Below are 21550 nucleotides of genomic sequence, written 5' to 3'. Positions count from 1 at the left end.
TACCCCACTCCAAACTACCCCACTCCACTAGTCTATCCCACTCCAGTCTACCACACTCCAATCCACCCAATCTACCCAACTCCAGTCCAATATACCCCATTCCACTCCACCCCACTCTACCACATTCCATTCCACTTTACTTCAACCCACCCCACTCCAATCTGCTATGCTCCTACATCAAACTAACCCACTCCTTCCCACTCCACCCTGATTTACCATACTCTCATTCCAATCTACCCCAATCCAATCCACTCCTGTCTGCTCCACTTCACTCCACCCAACTTCACCCCCCCCCTCTCAGCCCCACACCATTGCAATCTTCCCCACCCTACCCCTCTCAAACCCCCCCTACTCCACCCAACTCCAATCTAGTCCACTCCAATCATCCATCTTCAATCTACCCCACTGCAATCTACACCACTCTATTCCAGTCTACGCTACTCTAATCAACCCAGTCTACTCCACCCTAATCTACTCCACTTCGCTACACTCCACCCCATTCCACTCTTCCCCAATCTATCTCACTCCACTCCAATCTCTACTCCATTCCAATCATGACTCCACTCCAATCATGACTCCACTCCAATCATGACTCCACTCTAATCCTTTCAACTCACCCCACTATCCAACTCAACCCCACTCCACTCCACTCTAATCTACCCCACTCTACTCCAGTCTACCCACTCCACTCTACCACAATCTACCCCACTTCATTCCACTGTACTCAGTCCAACCCAGTCTACCCAACTTCATTCCACTGTACTCAGTACAACCCAATCCATTCTACTCCACTCAACTTCATTCTACCACATGCCACTCAAATCTACCTTACCCCAGTCCTCTACCCTAGCCCACTCCGCCCCAAATTACCCTACTCCATCTAATCCCCCCACTCCAGTCTACTCCAGTCGTGTCCACTCAACTTCAATCTACCCCACCCTAACCCAATTTACCCAACTCCAATGTACTCCACCCCATCCCAATCTACCCTACACCACTGTATCCAACTCCACTCCAACCTACTACACTTCAATCTACCCCACTCCAATCTACCACACTCCAAACTACCCCACTCCTATGTATCTCATTCCAGTCTAGCCCACTCCACCCTAATTTAACTCATCCTCCACTCCATTCTACTCCAATCCACCCAACTCCACTCCAATATATCCCAGTCCACTGCACTTAACTCTTTCATACTCTACTCCAGTCTACACCAATATATCCCACTACACCATACCTAGATCTACCCCACTATACTCCAATGTACCCTAATTCAATCTACCCCGCTCCAATCTACCCTGCTTCAAACTACTCCACTCCAATCTACTCCACTCAGCTCCAATTTACCTCACTCTACCCCACTCCAAAATACTATAATCCCGCTCCAATCAAGTCTACCCCACTGCAGTCTAACCCAGTCCACTCCACTCCACTATGCCCCACTCTAACCCACTTCACTTAATCTAACCCAATCAACCCCACTCCAACCCAATCTGCACTCATATCTACTCCACTCTGCTGCAATCTACCCCACTCCACTCCACTCCAACGTACCCCTATCCAACCCACTCCATTCCAATCTACCCGACACCACCCTGCCCCAGTCCAATTTATCCCATTCCATTCCAATTTACCCCACTCCACTCCCAACTCCACTGCAATCTATCCAACTCCTCTCCACTCTAATCTACCCCACTCCACTCCACTTTAATCCACCCCACTCCACTCTAATCTGCCCCACTCCACCATAATTTGCTTCACTCGAATCTACCACAATCTGTCCCACTCCACTCTACCACACTCCACTCTACCCAAATGTACCCCACTCCAGTCCAATCTACCCCACTCAGCCATACGCCACTCAAATCTACCCCACTACAGTCTAACCCACTCGACCCCAGTCCAATCTAACCCACTCCATCCCAGTCCAATCTACCCTAGTCTACCCTCCTTTAATCTATTCCACCCCAACCCAATAGACTCCTAATTACTCCTCTCCAATCCACCCCACCGCTCTGAATCCTACCCTACCCCACTGCAGCCTTCCCCACCCCTCACGACCCCACTCCAATCTACTGCACCAAACTACCCCACTATTATCTTCAATCTACCCCACTCCAATTTACCTCACTCCAATCCATTCTACCCTACTGTAATCTACCCAATCTATCCCACTCAACTCTTCCCCAGTCTCTCACTGCAGTCCAATCTCGACTCCACTCCAATCTAACTCCACGCCACTTCAATCCACTCTACCCCATTCCACCCTATCTCAGTCTACCCCACTTTAATCTACTTACTCCAAACCACCCAATCTGCCCCACTCCATTCTACCCCAACTCCACTTCACTCCAGTCTACCATATGCCACTCCAATCTAACCCACTCAATCCCAATCCACCCACTCCAATCTACTATAGCCCACTCCTCTCCAAACTACCCAAGTCGGATCTTCCTCATCCAATCCTCCCCACTCTTATCTACCCCACCCTGTCCCAATCTACCCCACACCACTCTATCCAGCTCCACTCCAACCTACTCCACTCCAGTCTACCCCATTCCACTCTACCCCACTCCAACCTAATCTACCCCAATCCCCTCAAATCTACTCCACACCACTCTATCCAGCACCACTCCAATCTACCCGATTCAACTCTACCCCACTCTAAACTACTTCAGTCTACTCCAATCTACTGTACCATAACCCACCCAATATATCCTAGTTCAATCTACTCAGCTCCACTCTACCCTACTCCAACCTAATCTGTCCCAATCCCCTCAAATATGCGCCTCTCTACTCGAGTCTACCTCAGTCCATTCCACTCTACCCCAATCCACTGCACTTCACTCTTCTCCAGTCTACCCCCACTCCACTCTGCTGCAATATATCCCACTCCACGCTACCCCAATCTAACCCACCCCAATCTACCCCACTTCACTCCAACCTACCCCTCTCCATCCCAATCTACTCTACTTCACCCCAATTCAATCTACTCCACTCTACCCCATTCTACCCACTCCAATCTACCCCACCCCATTTTACCACACCACTCCAATCTGCCTCACTCTGCCACACTCCACTTCACTTCAATCTACCACACACCACTTCACTCCAATCTACCACACTCCACTACAATCTGCTTCAGTCTAACCCACTCCACCCCTTCACCTAACTCCAAGCTACCACCACACCCCATCCACCCCAATCTACTTTACTCCAATCTACCCTACCCCGATATACCCCACTCCAATCTACCCCTATCTACTCCACTCCACTCCAGTCTACTCCACTTCACCCCACTCCACGCACCCCACTCTACCCTCTTCACTCCAATATACCCCACTCCATTCCAATCTTTCATACTCCAAGCCACCCAGTCTACCCCACTCCACCCCAATCCACCCCAGTCTACCCCACTCCAATCTACTCCACTCCCAACTACCCCACTCCAACTATCAATTATCCATCTCTAATCTACCCCTCTCCATTCCAATCTTTCACACTCTAATCCACACTAATCTACCCCACTACACCCACTCTGATCTTCCCCACTCCATTCTTCCCCAATCTATCCCACCCCACTCCAGTCTATCCCAGTCCACCCCAGCCTACCCCACTCCATCCCAGCCTACCTGATTCCTCTCCAATCTACCCACTCCAACCTACTTACTCTAATCCAACCCACCCCACCCCTCCCCAATCTACCACACTCCATTATTCTCTTCCCAATCTACCCCACTCCACTTTTTACTACCACATGCCACTCAAATCTACCCAGCTCCAGTCCAATCTTACCCACGCCAATCAACCCTCCTCAACTCCACCCCAAACTATCCTACTCAAATCTGCTCCATTCCAGTCTGCCCTACTCCATTCTACTCCACTCCACTCCACTGTACCTCAACCAATCTACCCTACACCTCTCTATCCAACCCAACTCGAACCTACCTCACTCCAGTCCAATCTATCTCAGTACATCTCACTCCACTCTACCCCACTCTACTCCAGTCTAACCCACTTCTCTCAAATCTACCCTACTATAATCCATCCAATCTACCTCACTCAACACTAATCTACCTCATGCCACCCTAATCTACCCCACCCCACCCCTCTCCAGTCTACCCCACTCCAATATACCCCATGCCATTCTACCCCACTCTACTCCAATCCACTGCACTCTACTCTTCCCCAATCTATCCACTCCAGTCTGCCCCACTACAATCTACTCCACTACAGGCTGCTCCACTCCACCGCCCCAGTTCAATCTGCCACACTCCCCCACTCCAATCTATCCCACTCCAATCTATCCCACTCCACTCTTCTCCACTCCTGTCTACCCCACTCTATCCCAATCTACCCCACTCCACCCCACACCAGTCTACCCCAATCCACTCCAATCTACCCTACTCCACTCCAATCTACCCCACTCCGAAATTCACCAATCTACCCCCTCCATTCACGTCTACCCTACTATAATCCACCCAGTCTACCCAACTCCACTCATTTCATTCATTTCAAACTTTATTTCGGCAGTAAGCCATAAAAGTCAAGCAAAAATATATACATGTATACAATTTATAGTTATTAATATAAAGTTATTACATACAGTTGGCAAGAGATTTATGGATATCACCATGAATAAGCAATACCGCATATACAACTATAAATAACAATTTAAGTTAATTAAAAGCCAGAAAAAAGTTAATACATGGACTGAAGAGAACAATGTGTCATATACCTAAGCAAGAAGGGGAAAGCAAGGTATACAATAAAAATTGTTTACAGTTTATAACCAAAACATTTCCTGATAAAGTGCACACTATATAGAAATCTACTCGTGCCAAACACCACTAGTTGTGAGGTGTTTGACTTCAATATACGCTCTGCTTCTTTATGTGATCTTACCCCCACATAATTGCAGACGGGTTTGATCCAACAAGCCCTTGGTTTCTTATATGTCGGGCAAAAGAAGAGTAAGTGAGCAACATCTTCTTTAGCCCCTAAAGAGCAGAGGGTGCACAGATCAGGACCTTTTGCCCCTCCCCAGCTGCATGTATATGCATTAATCTGTAGAACCCCATACCTGAATTGCAAATATAATGTTTTTGCTAAGGGGGGGTCGATCTCATCCATAAATTGCTCTAGACTAGGTGTGTCTTTAAGATTCAAAAATTCCAAAGTCAGTTTGCCAGTCGTTGAACTAAGCAGTAGCTCTCTATTAACATGCGACCAAAATGTATCCTTTACAATTTTCCTGGAAGATAAGGTCATATTCTGGGGAGCTTCCCAAATATGTGTTAGCCCTAATCTCTTATACCACTTTGAGACATACTTTAGCCATGGAGTATTCAAATGGCCCTCAATCTGGGTTAATTCAACCAATCCACTTTTGTAAACACTCAATTCTGGGGTTACCCATAACCTGACCCAATACAGCAATGGTCTTAATATTGCTTGATAATCTGTTTTTTTGAGATTGATGTCAAGGAATACGGGAACTAAAGGAGTTCTAATTGGTATTTTGAGTAGTCTACGCACAAAGTGGTTTTCCGCTTTTCCAAAGGTATTGTTACAATAGTAACCCCAAACCTCAGCACCATAAAGGGCAGCCGATTGTGCCTTTGCTTTGTATACTTCAAGTGCCGGTGAGATAGCTTTAGAATAGCTCGCTCCGTGCACTTTTAGAATGGGCATTGAGTTTTGCTTAAGGGCTAAGGAGCTTTTGTCCATCTGCCCTTTCCAGGACAAATTACTGTCCAACATTATTCCCAGATAGTTAAAGCTCCCTACCTGTTCCAATTTTTTATTCTCTAAGAACAGGGTGCTCCTAGTGGATTTCTTAGGGTTTATGGACATGTACTTAGTTTTACTAGGGTTTATCTCTAGCCCCTTCCCCACACAGTATTTCTGAAAGGTATCAACCAAATTTTGTAAGCCTCTCGGAGTCTGAGAGATAAGGATGGTATCATCGGCAAATAATAATGCCGTGACCGCTTCACCACCTAACTTCGGAGAGTCATGCACACAATTCCTTAAATAACTTGGGATATCGTTAACGTATAAGGAAAAAAGCGTTGGGGCTAGTACGCAACCTTGGCGCACACCACGATCTACGGGTATGGCCCTTGAGATTTCACCATCCTTTCCCCATCTGATTTTGGCATAGTTCCCCGTGTGGAGCCTGATAAGTTCTTTAAGTAATTCCCCTGGGACCGCCATGTTCTTTAGTGTTGTCCATAGCAATTTGCGCGGAACAAGATCAAAGGCGGCCCTGAGATCCACAAATGCCACATAGAGACTGCCCTTCCTTAAATTTATATATTTCCAGCAAATACACATAAACCTGAATACTTGGTCAATAGTACTAATTTTGGATCTGAATCCGGCTTGATATTTAGTTAATATTTTAGTCTCTTCAATCCAATCTAAAAGCCTGTTTAAAATATGTCTGGCAAAGATCTTTTGTAAAATATCTATTAAACTTATTGGGCGGTAATTACTTGGATCATAGCGGTTTCCTTTTTTAAAAATTGTTATAATTTCTGCCCCTTTCCATGAGTCGGGGATTGGTGTACCTGCCACAATTGAGTTGCTCAGGAAATTTATATATGGTCCCCACACTTCCACATCATGTTTTAATAGATCGCCGGGAATTTTATCAGGGCCTGGGGCTTTGCCCATTTTCACAGCTTGCAAAGCCTGAATAGTTTCTTCTAGGCTAAAATGTAAGGGAACAGTACTCATTTCTAAATTTATCTCACAGTCCCCGGACGGCAAGCTCTCTTTTTTATTAGCATAAAGTTTAGTAAAATGATCACACCATGTGTTTTCATCTAAAAAAATATCCTTTATTGATCTACCCTTCTTATTTCCCTTGGCGATTAGGTTCCAGAACGTACTTTGGTCGCGTAATTTAGTTGCATTTAAAAGATCCTCCCATATATTTTCGTCCCATACTTTTTTTGCTTGGGCCATAGTATTATTGTAGATTAGTCTTTCATTTTTTATATCTAGACGATTTCCAGATTTTACTGCCTGGATCAACCTTAATTTAGCTGTTCGACAGTCTTTATTATACCAAGGATTCACTAACTCAAAGTGGTTCCTTTTGCTATTACCGTCTTTTTTATAGATCTTACTCAATAGTGGAGTTAGTGCATCCAGCAGCCTATAATGTAATTCAAGAACACCCTGTGTGCCCTCTATAGGTGGCTGGGATGTTCCCACAGTTTCAGTGAATGCATTATAGATGTTTATCAGCGTTTTTTCTGTTCCCAAGATATGTGGCCATCTTATAGCACGCCTATTATTAGATATCTCTAGCTCCCCAGACGATGTGTTTAATAAAACCTCTCCGTCTGGTTAAGTAATGAATGGTTGAGGATCTAACCATAGTTGTAGAGGGAAATGATCACTTTCTGTCCTATGGTCAACCTTGAAATCTAATATCAAATTCCATACGTTCCGGGTTACCATTACGAAGTCTATGTGGGATCTACAAATTCCCTTAAAATAAGTTGGAGCTGCTGGTCTGTCTGAACAGAAGCGGCCATTACATGCCCTTAGGTCATGCGCCACAGTCAGCTGTAGAATCTGTAAGGCAGCTACGGTGTTATTAACTGAACCTGCAGAATCTAAGGGTAGGATATCATTAGCAGCGTCTTGTTCATCAAATATTTTTTCCAATCCAAGGACAGGTTCATATTTACAATTAAAATCCCCGCCAACTAGTGCCTTTACATTTTCTCCCAGTGTGTCTAAAAAGGAATCCAAAGATTCTATCACTTTTGATTCCTTATAAGATGGGTATGGCCTATTGTATATATTTATTAAGTATATGGTTTCCTTCCCTCTAGTAACAATTTTGAGGGCTAGTATATCTGGAGTGGTAATGGATAGCTGGGAGACATTGATTTCTAGAGACACTTTAACCCAAATAACCAGTCCCCCTGATGCCCTACCTCTGGTTGATGGTATCGCGTTGGAACAATATGTCTTATACCCCAACCTATGGGGAGTTTCCACCATCCATGTTTCCTGTAAGAGTATGATATTGTAGTTCTCAATATAAGACCACCACATCACATCCTTTAGATTCTTGGATAACCCAGCTATATTCCAGGATATTAGTCTAATACTTAGTTCCTCATTTCCATAAGAGGAAACCAATCCAATCAATGTATTGTCTTCCCTTAAGTCGACCCCAGATGTGGCTAGGGGAATTATCTCTTTTTCTTGATTAACGTCATTAATATAGTCCTTCCCCTCCGTAATCGTGTTATGGCACTTATCGATAACACCCAAACTGACTTCCTCTCTCATTATTAAGTGAGATGATACGTTACTAGTATCCAACTTATATTCCACAGTATCACTAGAACTCGGTGGTACTATGGGTTTAGAACCTAAATCTTCTATGTTCTCATTTGGTTCCCATTGCTGGTTACCTACTTGTATTTCTATATTAGGTTGACTTGTCCGTGAAAGTCAGTCATTTTGGTCTAATGAGCTCAATGCCGAGAATCTATTTTCGGTTGGGATGTTAAAGTTTATACCTCTACTATTGCTGTGTTTATTGGGCACTTGTGGTGCCCTAGCTAAATGCCTATAAAAATAACCCAAGGGGTGGACACCCATATCAGACTCCCCTATATCTAGAGAAGCTGCTTTTAAAAGAACGGTCGCAACATGATGGGGGTATCTAAAGTTAATAATTACACAATCCCCCTTACATTTTTTCCTTGCGTTACCGATCCAGGGAACCCGTCTAGTAGACAGTATATGGTCGGAAAGAAATAGGGGGAAACCACAGTTTTTATTTAACCAAGCAATTGATTTCCGTTTGAGAGAATCATGAGATTCATCTCGGGAATTTGGTGCTGTCGGGTCTAAGGGTGGAACATTTGAAAGAACTATGACGTAGGGTTCACATTCGGGCGGAAGATTAATATGATTTGGTCTATTCACAGGAGTGGAATACCTCTTGCTATTAGGTGGAGCTACTTTTGGCTGTGTGGTGCTGCTTACTAGTTGTTGAGGTTCCTTAGATTTAGGATTGGGTGGGCTTATCCTTTCTGTTACGGCCGACTGTGCAGAGTAATTAGAGTATATTACTGACTCAGAAGGTGTCGTAGTCAGATCCTTCTGCAACTTCTCTACAAGACCACCCAGCCTAACTACTTCCGTAGATAGCAAATCAATTTTATCCATAAGAGGTTTGATCACAAGATCTAATTTTGCCTCAAAAAGCTTAGCAATGTGGCCCAAGAGGTCACAGTTCACATCACCCTTATTAGCTATGGTCTCACTAGTGGCCACCTTGGTTCTATGTCCTTGGTCCGATATTGGTTTAGAGTGAACATTCCCCCGTTTAATTTGGGTTTTCCTGCATTTTCGGACAGCTCTCTTAGGAGGAGAATAAGATAATGCTGAATCACTGAGCAGCTCCTGTGATATTAAAATTGGATCTTCAGAATCTAAAGGTGTGGTGACTATACTTTCCAAAGAAGGGGCTGCAACATTGGGTGAGTCCAACACAGTAAGACTACTACCAGCATCTGTATGAACAGAGATATCAGGATTAGACTCCTTCCCTAAGGATTTTCTTCGGTCATTATTTATCTTACTCACCATTTTGACCAAATAATTATCCATGGTGGTAATATTTTTGGCCATTCAGACACGCAATACGTATTATCAACCTCTAATAAAAATAATTGGGGAGAGCAATAACTATCTATAAAATGGCCCTAAATACAAATACTAGAGCACAAAATAAAGTTGAAAATATACCGAAATCACTTGGATTCCCAAATGTAGCAGCAGTATCAAGAGTGTACAACCCAGGTGAAACAATGAATCGACCGGGAAGAACCCTTGATACGACTCACAATGCAATCATCAACCTAATAACAATCAAGATTAAAACCTCACATTTTAGGGGGGTAGCCCGACCCGACCTCTTACGGCCTCCTAACGGCCACACAACGGCCCGCCCTTTGCCCGGGCTTAGCCCGGCTCCGCCCGCGCGCGTCCCGCTACGCGGAGGGAGCCTCTCGATTTTAAGCGCCTCCGGGTGCGCAGGAAGGCGGAAGCAGGAAATGCCGCTAGGGACTCTGGGGGCTGTAGTCCCCCCCCCACAGCGGCCAGCAAGGAGATGGCGGCGAGGGAGACCACAGCGTCACTGACCCAGAAGGAATGCCAGAGTGAACTGCAGAGCGTCCGGGCGTCAGGTAAGTGCCACAAGTTCCGCTAAATGCCCCCGCTCCACCGAGGGAGCCTCTCGATTTTAAGGGCCTCCGGGCGCGCAGGAAGGCGGAAGCAGGAAGTGCCGCTAGGGACTCTGGGGGCTGTAGTCCCCCCCCACAGCGGCCAGCAAGGAGATGGCGGCGAGGGAGACCACAGCGTCACTGACCCAGAAGGAATGCCAGAGTGAACTGCAGAGCGTCCGGCAGTCAGGTAAGTGCCACAAGATCCACTAAATGCCCCCGCTCCACCGAGGGAGCCTCTCGATTTTAAGCGCCTCCGGGCGCGCAGGAAGGCGGAAGCAGGAAGTGCCGCTAGGGACTCTGGGGGCTGTAGTCCCCCCCCCACAGCGGCCAGCAAGGAGATGGCGGCGAGGGAGACCACAGCGTCACTGACCCAGAAGGAATGCCAGAGTGAACTGCAGAGCGTCCGGGCGTCAGGTAAGTGCCACAAGTTCCGCTAAATGCCCCCGCTCCACCGAGGGAGCCTCTCGATTTTAAGCGCCTCCGGGTGCGCAGGAAGGCGGAAGCAGGAAGTGCGGCTAGGGACTCTGGGGGCTGTAGTCCCCCCCCCCAACAGCGGCCAGCAAGGAGATGGCGGCGAGGGAGACCACAGCGTCACTGACCCAGAAGGAATGCCAGAGTGAACTACAGAGCGTCCGGGCGTCAGGTAAGTGCCACAAGTTCCGCTAAATGCCAACTCCACTCCAATCTACCAGACTTCACTCCAGTCTACCAAACTCCACTCCAATCTACCCAAATCCACCCCACTCCAGTCTACCCCAATATACCCCACCCCATTATACCCTGATCTACCCAACTCCCCCGCTCCAATCTACCCCAATCCACCCCACTCCATTCTACCCCTCTTTAACCCCAATCCACTGTACGCCAGTCTACCCCATTCCACTCTACCCCACTCCAATGTAGCCCACCCCACTAACTTTTAGCCATGCTGAACAGCAACCACACTGGTGTACAACATGGCTAAGACACATTGTCAAAGGCAATAGCTCTTGCATAGGTAAGCTATATTGGCTTTGCCAATGCTTGTTTTAGTATCATTGATTGGTCCGGGATCTGCAGTATTGTTGTTTAGAATTCTCAAACTGTAAAGTAGTTTTTCTTTCAAAACGAATCTCAGTTGGCTTTCTTTAACTTTGATTCAGTCAAAATATTCCACGTGTTATGATTCCTCCTTGACCTTCGAGTACCTATTCAATGCACTTTCTTTAGCTCAACCCTCTCATCTTCCAGTTACAGGCTGTCTCCAACCAGAGCCCTCCGGTCGTCCATTTTGTCAGTGCCCACTGGTTCTTCCAAGTTACTAGTGCATATGTTGTGTCTATGTTCATCAAGTCATCACACTTTGATTTCCTGGATCTGCTGTACAACCTAGAGTGTCATTAACTGGCATATCCCTTACAGCTTACAAGCAGAAATAATTCAGGAAGCCTACTGAGGTTCGATATTTATTTAACCCGATATTCAAGGTTGGAGATAGAACAGACTCCGCTAACTATCGACTGATAGTGCTATTAGACGTCAAAGCTAAATAGTTTGCTGCAGTCCTCTTGAAAGGCCCTACTAGCTAGGTGGAGGATAATAAGATAATTCCAATAAATCATCAGGGTTTGTAAAGAGTACTGGTATAGTTGTAAATATGCTGCTTTCCCTCTTCATTGATTAAATGGGGGGGGGGGGGGGGCGAAAAAGTCGATCTCTGCTTTGTAGAGTAGAATGCGGCATTCGATGCAGTAGACCTGAATCTCCTCTGGGCCAAACTATACAAATTTGGCATACCAGATCCGCTACTTAAAGCGATTCAGCTCCTTTATTCTAAGCCTTGAATCAAAATAAAGCTGGGTGCTGGGGTTTAGATTATCTAGGAAACTTCCAACAGGGCAGGTCTTAAAACAGGGCTGTGTCCTAGCACCGTATTTGTTTAACCTGTTCATGACTGACCTTTCACAAGTATTGGACAGTGTCATCTCACACTCTCCCAGTTTGGGTTATTTTGGAATTTCAAATCTACTCTATGCAAGTGACTTAAATCTAGTCAGCCGAACCAAGACCGGCCTTCAGAGGTTAATTAAAGCACTATCACAGCATCCGGAAGAACATAAGATGAACATTCACTGCACAAAGACCCTGTCGATAAATAGGAAAACATCAGCTCTGCACAATTGGTACTTAAAGGACCACCCCTTGGAGAATGTCACGAAAGTTATGTACCTCAGTGTCATGATAGATGCCAAAGGAACATTTGTGGAACACAAAATTGCTAATTACTGGGAAAGGGGCGGCATTAATTTCAGCCTTCAGTGTTCTCTTTAATGGCTTAAGAGCCCCTAGCATATTACCGATCTTGAAGATGATTTCTGTGAAGTTACCAGCAACTCTGGTATACTGTTCAGAGGCTCTTCATGGTAGATACGCAATGGTCATTGAGCTAGCCATTTTAAGAACTTATAGATATGTATTTTCTCTCCCAACATATGTATCACCAGCACATACCTAGAGTTTGGAATCACAAAACAAGTACTCTGAAGATACGGGGCTTATGTGAAGACCTGTCATAGACTGACATTGGCTTGCAGTGGAACTCTAAGTGAAGTTGTATGTTCTGCCATAAATAAGAACCCTTTAAATCCAGGAAAGATAAACCTGGAGGAAACCATAAAAGTACTCCATCTACGGGAGCTCTGGCTCGGTTCGTTCTCTCAGTCCGCTTCAAAGAAAAATAGTAAACTTTTTAAGAAGATCGCTCTCCTGAAAGACAAAGAAAGCCACGTTAACGAAGAGACAAGACAGCATGCTTGGATGATTATTGGCAACTACACAATGCCGAAAATCAAAAACTACTTTACTGAAACATATGCTCTTTACGTAAAACTAAGATATAGGAGACATAGATTGTGTCTCATTAACTCCACCACCATGATAGAGGTCAAAGGCTCCTGCTAATTGCCGTGTATGCAGGGCGGCAAAAGAACATATAACGCTCTTCGTTTGTCTCTGCCTTGCACTAATAGAGGAGAGAAGGAGATTCCTCCGAATTCCCTTGCTGGAACTTGGTCTACACTACTGCAGGCAAGCCGTGATTGCTTGTTTTAAACCAGAGGATATCGTGCTCACTAATAGCCTTGTTAAGTTTCCAACATCTGCAAAGTTCAAAATTAAAACCAGGGTCCTGCAGCTCAAAGCCATTGAGACCAGTAATGATCACACTGTTGTATATATGCACATCAAGATGTAATTTTATTGGTCTATACGTTTTAATTTATTGATAAATGCACTTTCATATTTATACATGAGATAATTTGAGTTATTACATTTACCAAGAATTTTTAGGGTTACTACTTGCAACTATATATAATTTTTTGTGACATTACAAAAACAGAGCACTGCAGGTATATGGCTTTTTTTAAAGAATTTTGGTCTTACAATGAATGAACTGTGGGATTATTTATTATGGTTTTAACTAATTAAACAATAAAGAAATCAATAGTGAATATTACATTGTGTTTTAAGAGGACTGCTTAAAGTAATGTGTATACATTGGAGTGCAATTCTGTAAATCTTATTAAAAGCTCCTTTCGTTATAGGCACAATCTCTGTGTATGCTGTTAATTCATCAAACCTTTTTGTTTACAATATTCAATAACAACATTGCTTGCTCTCTCTTCAGCTTTTAGCCTGGATGCTGAGCAGCCAGATTATGACATGGATTCCGAAGATGAGGTGTTTGTGAATAAGCTCAAGAAGAAAAATGATATTTTTCCTTTGCAATTTGAAGAGATGACTGACCGTCTGGAAAAGGGCAGTGGACAGCAGGTATGGTATCATTGAGCATTTTCATACTGTTGATGTCAAAGTGTTTTGACAGACCAGGAATACAAGCAGAATAACTGGTATTGAAAATGTGTGTATTTGTTATCCATACCCTCTACTGACAAAAGATGCTAAAGATTTTCATCTTTGCTTTGTCTGGCTGTCGTTAGGGAGGTCCTATTTCAACACATCTAGTTTTTGTGATTGATCGTGAGACCTTTACAAAGATAAAGTGGTGAAGCCAAGGAACCGTTTGCAATTTCCCATGCATTCCTCCCACGATGACCCATGCCACATTCTTCAGTTTAAACCTCTTTCCGAACATAAGGCACATTCAACCTGCGCAGTGCTTTTGTTCAGAAGCGCAAAAAAAGAGTTCTCCTTTCCTGTTCTTCGTGTTCTATACCAAGTTAATGTAACTTTTTTTTAAATTATGAACCATTTTTTTATTTTGATTCTTCAAGCATAAAATACAATGTCATTACGTAACATTTGATGAAGCTTAAGTTGTACATTAAAAAAACATCTGTAGTTGGAAATTAACAGCAAAGTCAACATTTTGTTCATCATATGAGTTGACCCTAACCCTTTAACGCCAATCCCTCACCAGTAGGCTCATTGTGTCACCCTCATTTACCCGTTTTTGTGAGGCACTGCTAGCCCTACAATTAATCTGCTTCTTCTGAGCAGGAGCAATGAACTGTACATAGCAATCATTCGCCTCCTAAGGGTGTTCTTTCTTCTCTGTCCAGTGACATGCACATTATCTTGCCTAGCTAAGAGAAGGTTCATCCTCAGCAATGTGTTGGACTCTCAGGAACTTCCCACATGTTCCATTGATCCCAGAATTTCTAGTTTTAGGTTAAGGTCTAAGAGCCATTCAGAGACTTCCTTCACTGCATGCACACATGCCTCTAATAACCAATAATATTTGTTCTGGGGAGGGAGATGGAAGAATGGGGGAAGAGTTGTCCTATTTCCAGGTGTAACTAGAGACCGCTTTAGTTGCTTGCCAATATTTATGTCAAAAGGGAAATAATTTTCAGAGGGGAACTTGGGGTCAGCCCCCTTCATCTATTGTTTGTTTGCAATTGTCGTTGACAGTTTCAGGATAGCCATATTAGCCATTTAGCTTCCTTAAAGAAGCTGGACATTTATTTGACCCATAGCTGTACGAGGTTGCTTAAATAGATATAGTGTCTTTTGACTATTATTATTGTCAGTGTAGATGCGCATTGATGATACTCCATTGCCTTAGCTGTCACCAACCAGCTATTGGAGAGGCTACCGTTTTTCACACACTTGGACTGGGACCAGCACTGCCCATTTAACACATTGGCCAAGCCTTGCTTCCCTCAAAGCCTAGCTGAGCGCTCTCAGGCAGAAGAATCCTTCCTCTTGGACATCATGTTTGCAAGGAACACAACTTTAAGGACGGTATCCTAGAATTGCCACAGCAGACACTGACATCTTTAGCTGCGGCATTCCCAAAACCTGTGAGCGGCTACCGAGCTGCAGTTAGCTGTTAATTGCCTTTCACATGCTCTAAGAATACAAGACATTCTTATGAATACTTCTAAAGGCAGATTCCTCACCTTGTGAATACTCCCAGGGCGCTGAACTGGATGTGGAGATTTATCTTAGCCTTTCCCTCGTGTGTCAGTAGGTGGCATTGTGCGGCTCTGCGTCTGCCCCTCCCGAGATGTGACGTCTGGGCCCCTACATAGCGCTACCACCGTTTTCTTTCCATGACTTCCGATGCAAACCCTGAGATTGCTCTCTCAAATTCCTAGATTGACAGACCATTTTTTTCTGCAATTTTTCCAGTGTGCAAGAGACATGTCCCCTCCAAAATCGGCAGGGTTCAAACTGTATAATTACTGCCACAAGCAGATGTCTGTGATGAGGTCTGTCTCTAGGCTCCAAACGCAACTCCGCATCTCGTGACAAATATGTAAAGATGAACCCGAAGGCCATCCAAGAGGGCGAGCCTACATTTTGTCATAGAGCACTGTCAAATGTATTGGTCGAAATCTGGAGTGTGTATACTCTCCCGAGGCCCCTCTTGCAAACAATCTTCTTTGATGTCAAGGTCATCAGAGAAGTCAAATAAGCATAAGAGGTTGAAACATGTCTTCCCTTTGTCCTGCAGCTTGTATCACCAGGAGCCATGAGATGCTCTGGATATTGCTACAAAAACAACAACAATTTCTCAACTTGTATCATTTAAAGAAGACAGTTAGGAATGCATGTGCAAAACATTACAAGAAAGAAGGGGACACTCTCAGTCGGTTTTCTTTGAAAAATATGCACATGGCATCATGTATTAAGCAAACAGTAATGACAAGGGCAAGGCACCAAGAAATATAAAGGACAAATTACAGTTGTAACAGCACTGCAAGCAAAATAAATTTGCGTGAACAACCCGAATTGTACTTGGTGCTCAAGTGTGTTCGTGACACAACAGTGTGGCGATGCAAGTGACAATGTGAAATCAGCTAGGATCGGCACGAAGTGAAGTGAAAAATTGTACAGTGAAATCAGAGGTTCTAGTCAGAAGTCCGCACATTTTTGGTAATTAATAGGCAGTTATTCAGAGAACCACATGAGTAGTGTGCCATCAATTGCGCTGACAGGTCGACAGCGTTTTGATCCAGTTACTTGGGATCATCATCAGGACCGGGTTGGCATGATAAAGGCGGTGCTGTACAAGAAGGAGAAAGGATGGGTAAGGGATGGGAAGAATAGGGAAGCAAAGGTTGGGTAGGGCGCTGGGGAACGATAAATATGACCTGGAAATAAAAAGACAGCTATCCACCAAGAATCACTACCGACAATTCAAAAAGGATCTTCTACCAGATCTCAGAGACAAAATACTGGAAACAACAGGACGAGCCAAAGCTCTTGACATCATATCCCCCAAAGAATTTAACTTTTTAAACAACCAGTTTCCACGTACACCGGTCCTTTACGTACTCCCCAAAATCCACAAGGATTGTACTAACCCTCCTGGACGTCCCATCGTGTCAGGATGCGGATCTATATTGGAACCCCTGGGCAAGTACATAGATGCCGTCATAAAAGAATTTTTCCTGCTACGGATACCTTCATCAGAGATACTATGGATCTCATCCTCACCATTGAGGATAGACCCTTTGATACAAACACCGATCTCATGGCAGGGTTAGACATTGAATCTCTTTACACTAATATCCCTCACATGGAGGGTCTCCCAAGTTATCAGAAATTTACTGGACACCAGACCGAGGCCTACTTTGATTCCTACTGACTTTGTCATGGACTTGCTTCAAATTGCCCTGGAGAATAACTACTTTTTATATTGTGACACCTTCTATCTACAAATCAAAGGAGTCTCTATGGGAGCTTGCTTTGCTCCCAACTTTGCCATCCTGTTCGTCCATAACCTAGAAAAAACCCATATACTCACAAACCCATACCTTAACCACATCTCCCTTTGGCGTCGCTATATCAACGATATCCTGGTTTTCTGGAAAGGCACCACAGCAACTCTTGACCAGTTCATTGCATGGCTAAACCACTCCCAAGAACACCTCAAATTCACCTGTGAAACTAAATCTAATGACCTCCCTTTCCTGGATGTTACTATACACGCTGAAGATGGAAAAATTGGCACTTGCCTCTACCGCAAACCTACCGAACGAAATACTCTCCTGTAATACTCCAGCTACCATCCCCGTGGACTCCGGGATGGCCTCCCATATGGACAATTCTTACGCATCCATAGGAATTACAAATAAAGGAAGGACTATTTCCGTGATACAAAGCATTACACGGCCCCTCCGCCTTCCCAGGTACTCAAGATTTCTGCCGCGCACCTCACTAGCTTCCGCACTTTAATCTACCTTATAGATCACCCTTTCAGTTTCTTACGCCAGGCGGTTTCTCCTTGATGCTCATCTTGCTACGCCCTAGCATGCCTTCTCATTCTACCCTTGCTGTATCTTAAGGCTAGCACAATTCTCCGCTCCTTTTCCCCAGCACCCTACCCAACCTTTGCTTTCCTAATCTTCCCATCCCTTACCCATCCTTTCTCCTTCTTGTACAGCACCGCCTTTATCATGCCAACTCGGTCCTGATGATGATCCCAGGTAACTGGATCGAAACGCCGTCGACCTGTCAGCGCAATTGATGGCGCACTTCTCATGTTGTTCTCTGAATAACTTCCAATTAATTACCAAAAAATTGCGGGCTTCTGACTACAACCTCTGATTTCACTGTACAATTTTTCACTTCACTTCACTTTGCGCCGTTCCTAGCTGATTTCACATTGTCACTTGCGTCGCCACACCGTTGTGTCACGAACACACTCGAGCACCAAGTACAATTCGGGTTGTTCACGCAAATTTATTTTACTTGCAGTGCTGTTACAACTGTAATTTGTCCTTTTTATTTCTTGTTGCCTTGCCCTTGTCATTACTGTTTGCTTAATACATGATGCCATGTGCATATTTTTCAAAGAAAACCGACTGAGAGTCTCCCCTTCTTTCTTGTAATGTTTTGCACATGCATTCCTAACTGTCTTCTTTAAATGATACCAGTTGAGAAATTGTTGTTGTTTTTCATACACTTACCCTATTCTCAACGTGGTTTAAGGGTTTCTGCTCCTGTTGTTTGATACTGGATATTGCTAGGCCACAAACTCAGCCTCCGTCTTCAGAACTGATTCTGCCCCTCAATCCATTGCACCCTAATTTTCTGGGTCCGGAAGACGCACCACAAAAAACTCAGTGAATTCACGAAGGCCATGACTAAAACATTTGATATTCCTCCGGATCCCTCTGGAGCGACTTTGGGAACTAAGGATCTGTGGTGGCCTCCAGTCAGTCTACCACCAGCGGATTCATCCTCAATGTCAACTGTGCCACTCAACCTTGTACCAAGGTAGGGCTTGACCTTGGGCATAATGCCAAACCCTACATCTCTTAACGGTGTCTCAACTCACACCACAACCCTGTATGCCGATGTCAGAATCAATAGTTCACTCAGACTCCAAAGCCTACCCAGAGCAACCTCTGTCAACTTCCCATCCACCTCAACATCTTTCCTACTCTGATTCAGGGATGCAGTATCATGATTAGGATTATGATGATGACAACAGTAACTTGTATGAAAAGGAGAATCTATTTTTTTTACTTGCGGGCACTTGTGGCCTGGACACTTCTCTTGACACTAGTCTCCACTCCCCTGTAGCTACTGAAGAATCCTCCTCCTTTGCCCGTCTTAAAGCGATCAGGGGAAGGTATTAGATCGCACATTGCCTACCACTGAGGCAAAACAAATGTCCCCACAGAAGTGCGCCATCCAGGACAGACCGCACAGGAACATCTTCTCCTTTTTAATGAGCTCCCCACAGACACTATGCTTAACATTCAGGCAAAACCAGGATCTTGCCCTCCAGTAAACAGTCCGATTGCAAGGCAGCATAGACCTGTTCTGGGGGGCAGTGCATTTCCAACCACCCCACCAGACAGAAAATCAAAACATGTGGAGGGTGTTGCTAAAAGAATGTTCTCCTCAGCCAGCCTTGTTCTCAGGTTGGTGAACACCAGCTTCTTCATAGAAACGACTCCCGTGTATTATGGGGCGTGGTGGCAGACATCTTGCCAGTCCTTCCTGATGATATATGGCCAACTCCCAACCGCCAATTTCTAATTAAATATTGGTACGACGCAGCAAAGTACTCCATCTGCTCGGGCATGGACACCAGCAACAGTTTGGGTAGTGCAATCAGGCCCAGTGTGGTGCTTCCGTGCCATGCATAGATTTGCACAACTCTTTTTTTGAGCAACGTCCAGTAGTCCCTTGTGGACATGCCATTTGAAGGCATATGTCTCTTTGGAGACGAGGCAGACTCAGTCCTTGAGCGCTTTAAAGAGAACAAAGCAACTGTATTCGCTCTTGGATTAGCACCACCTTTATGTCAGTGTCCTCCATCAATTTCGCCCCTTTAGAGGTTTTGGAAAGAAATACCACCGGAGGCCATGTCACACCATACCTTAATAACAACAAGTAGCCTCCAGAGCCTTTCGAGGCAGAGCCTGGGGATCCAGGCTGCAGATTCGAGGCCCCCAGGCAGCGTGGAGGTCCCTGGGGTACTGCACAATGCAGTCCTCCTGCCTCTCCAGCAGCCACTGCCAAGCCGCTTTAAGTTGCCCTCGGCAGTGCACAATTGCCCAGTAGGAGGCCATTATCACATTTTATCTGCCTAGTTGGAGGAGCATCACATCTGACTAGTGGGTGTTCCAGATTGGGCAAAATGGTTGCTCCCTTTCCTTCGTGTCACCCCCTCCCGACATTCCTTCTCACCACATCATCTCCCGGGAAACCCCTTGTCCATATTCCGAGGGAAAGTACAAGCTCTTCTAATCAAGAGAGCTATAGAGAGAGTGCTAGCATCAGAGATCAGGACTGGTTGTTGTTACTTTTGTGTGCCAAACAAAGGATGGAGCATTACAGACAGTGATTCTGTGGGTCTGATTAAGCCACAGATCTACCTACCCAATTAGGTCAGGTACGCTGGGGGACTAGTATAACATCAGTGAACCATTGAGCCTCTAAGAAATTTTCAAATGCAATGTATTCTTCACATATCATGGTATAATAAATGATGCACTGAAGTGAAGATGGCACAAGGTGCAGAAAGTCCTTTGTGCGTATTGAATATTTCCAAATGTACATAATTACAGAAACCATTCAGAACGTACCGATACTATGCACCATGTTCATTCAAAGTCCGCTACTCTAGTCATAGTTTGACAGAAGTGCACAAGTGGCAACCCTGAACGTGAGTCTGTTTTGACCATAAAGGAATGAAGCCTCCAGTCTCTAAAGGGTAATGCCATCTGTCTAGTCACCTGCTTAGAAACAAGGCTATTCATTTATAGTTTAATATAAATGCACTAATAGTCATAACTTACCTCAGGTGAAGTTTCTAAGCCAAGTCTGTCCTCATTACCATATCCTATTTCAGCAGCTGGTCTGAAAATATTCCAGAGCTACTCCCTTAGAGAGTGATCTATGATCCTAGCTAAACAAAACACATTGCCATTAGTATATAGGTGGTCATGCATGTCTGTGTGTGACAAATGCGCAGGTTCATGGTGTCAGTGCCTCTGGTATTCACATGCACTAACAAAAGGGTAAGTTTATAAGCGAATGGCAAGATAACTGGTCCACGTATGTGCACATGGAGAAAGACCATAATGTCCGGCATGGGCCTAATGTTTGATTTATTTCTTCTTCACCATTGATAGTGCTTTACTTTATAGAATTATAAAAATTGCATGGTAGTCCAGTGATTCAATGACAAGTATCTCTGTGGAAGCAGGATGATTCCTACACTCATCATGCTCTTACCTGAAAAATTTGCAAACTAGTCCAAGTTGCCCATGGTATTTCTACAAAGAAACATATCTAAACCTGGTGGA

The 21550-nt window shown here is 44.6% G+C and overlaps 1 protein-coding gene across 2 annotated transcripts in view; it reads left to right on the top strand.

Annotated features, from left to right (window-relative positions):
- EPC1 (enhancer of polycomb 1) overlaps positions 1–21550 on the top strand; it is a 1219015-nt gene that overhangs the window by 505497 nt on the left and 691968 nt on the right. For both annotated transcript variants that reach the window (XM_085631852.1, XM_085631851.1), the window contains exon 3: positions 13939–14084. In XM_085631852.1, coding sequence (XP_085487978.1) covers positions 13939–14084 — 146 coding nt within the window. The remainder of the gene's footprint in view (positions 1–13938; positions 14085–21550) is intronic.

The sequence above is a fragment of the Triturus cristatus genome, chromosome 10, assembly GCF_964204655.1.
Source record: "Triturus cristatus chromosome 10, aTriCri1.1, whole genome shotgun sequence".
Lineage (NCBI taxonomy): Eukaryota > Metazoa > Chordata > Amphibia > Caudata > Salamandridae > Triturus > Triturus cristatus.
Note: the sequence above shows the minus strand (reverse complement) of the source record. Positions and strands in the feature narration are given on the sequence as shown.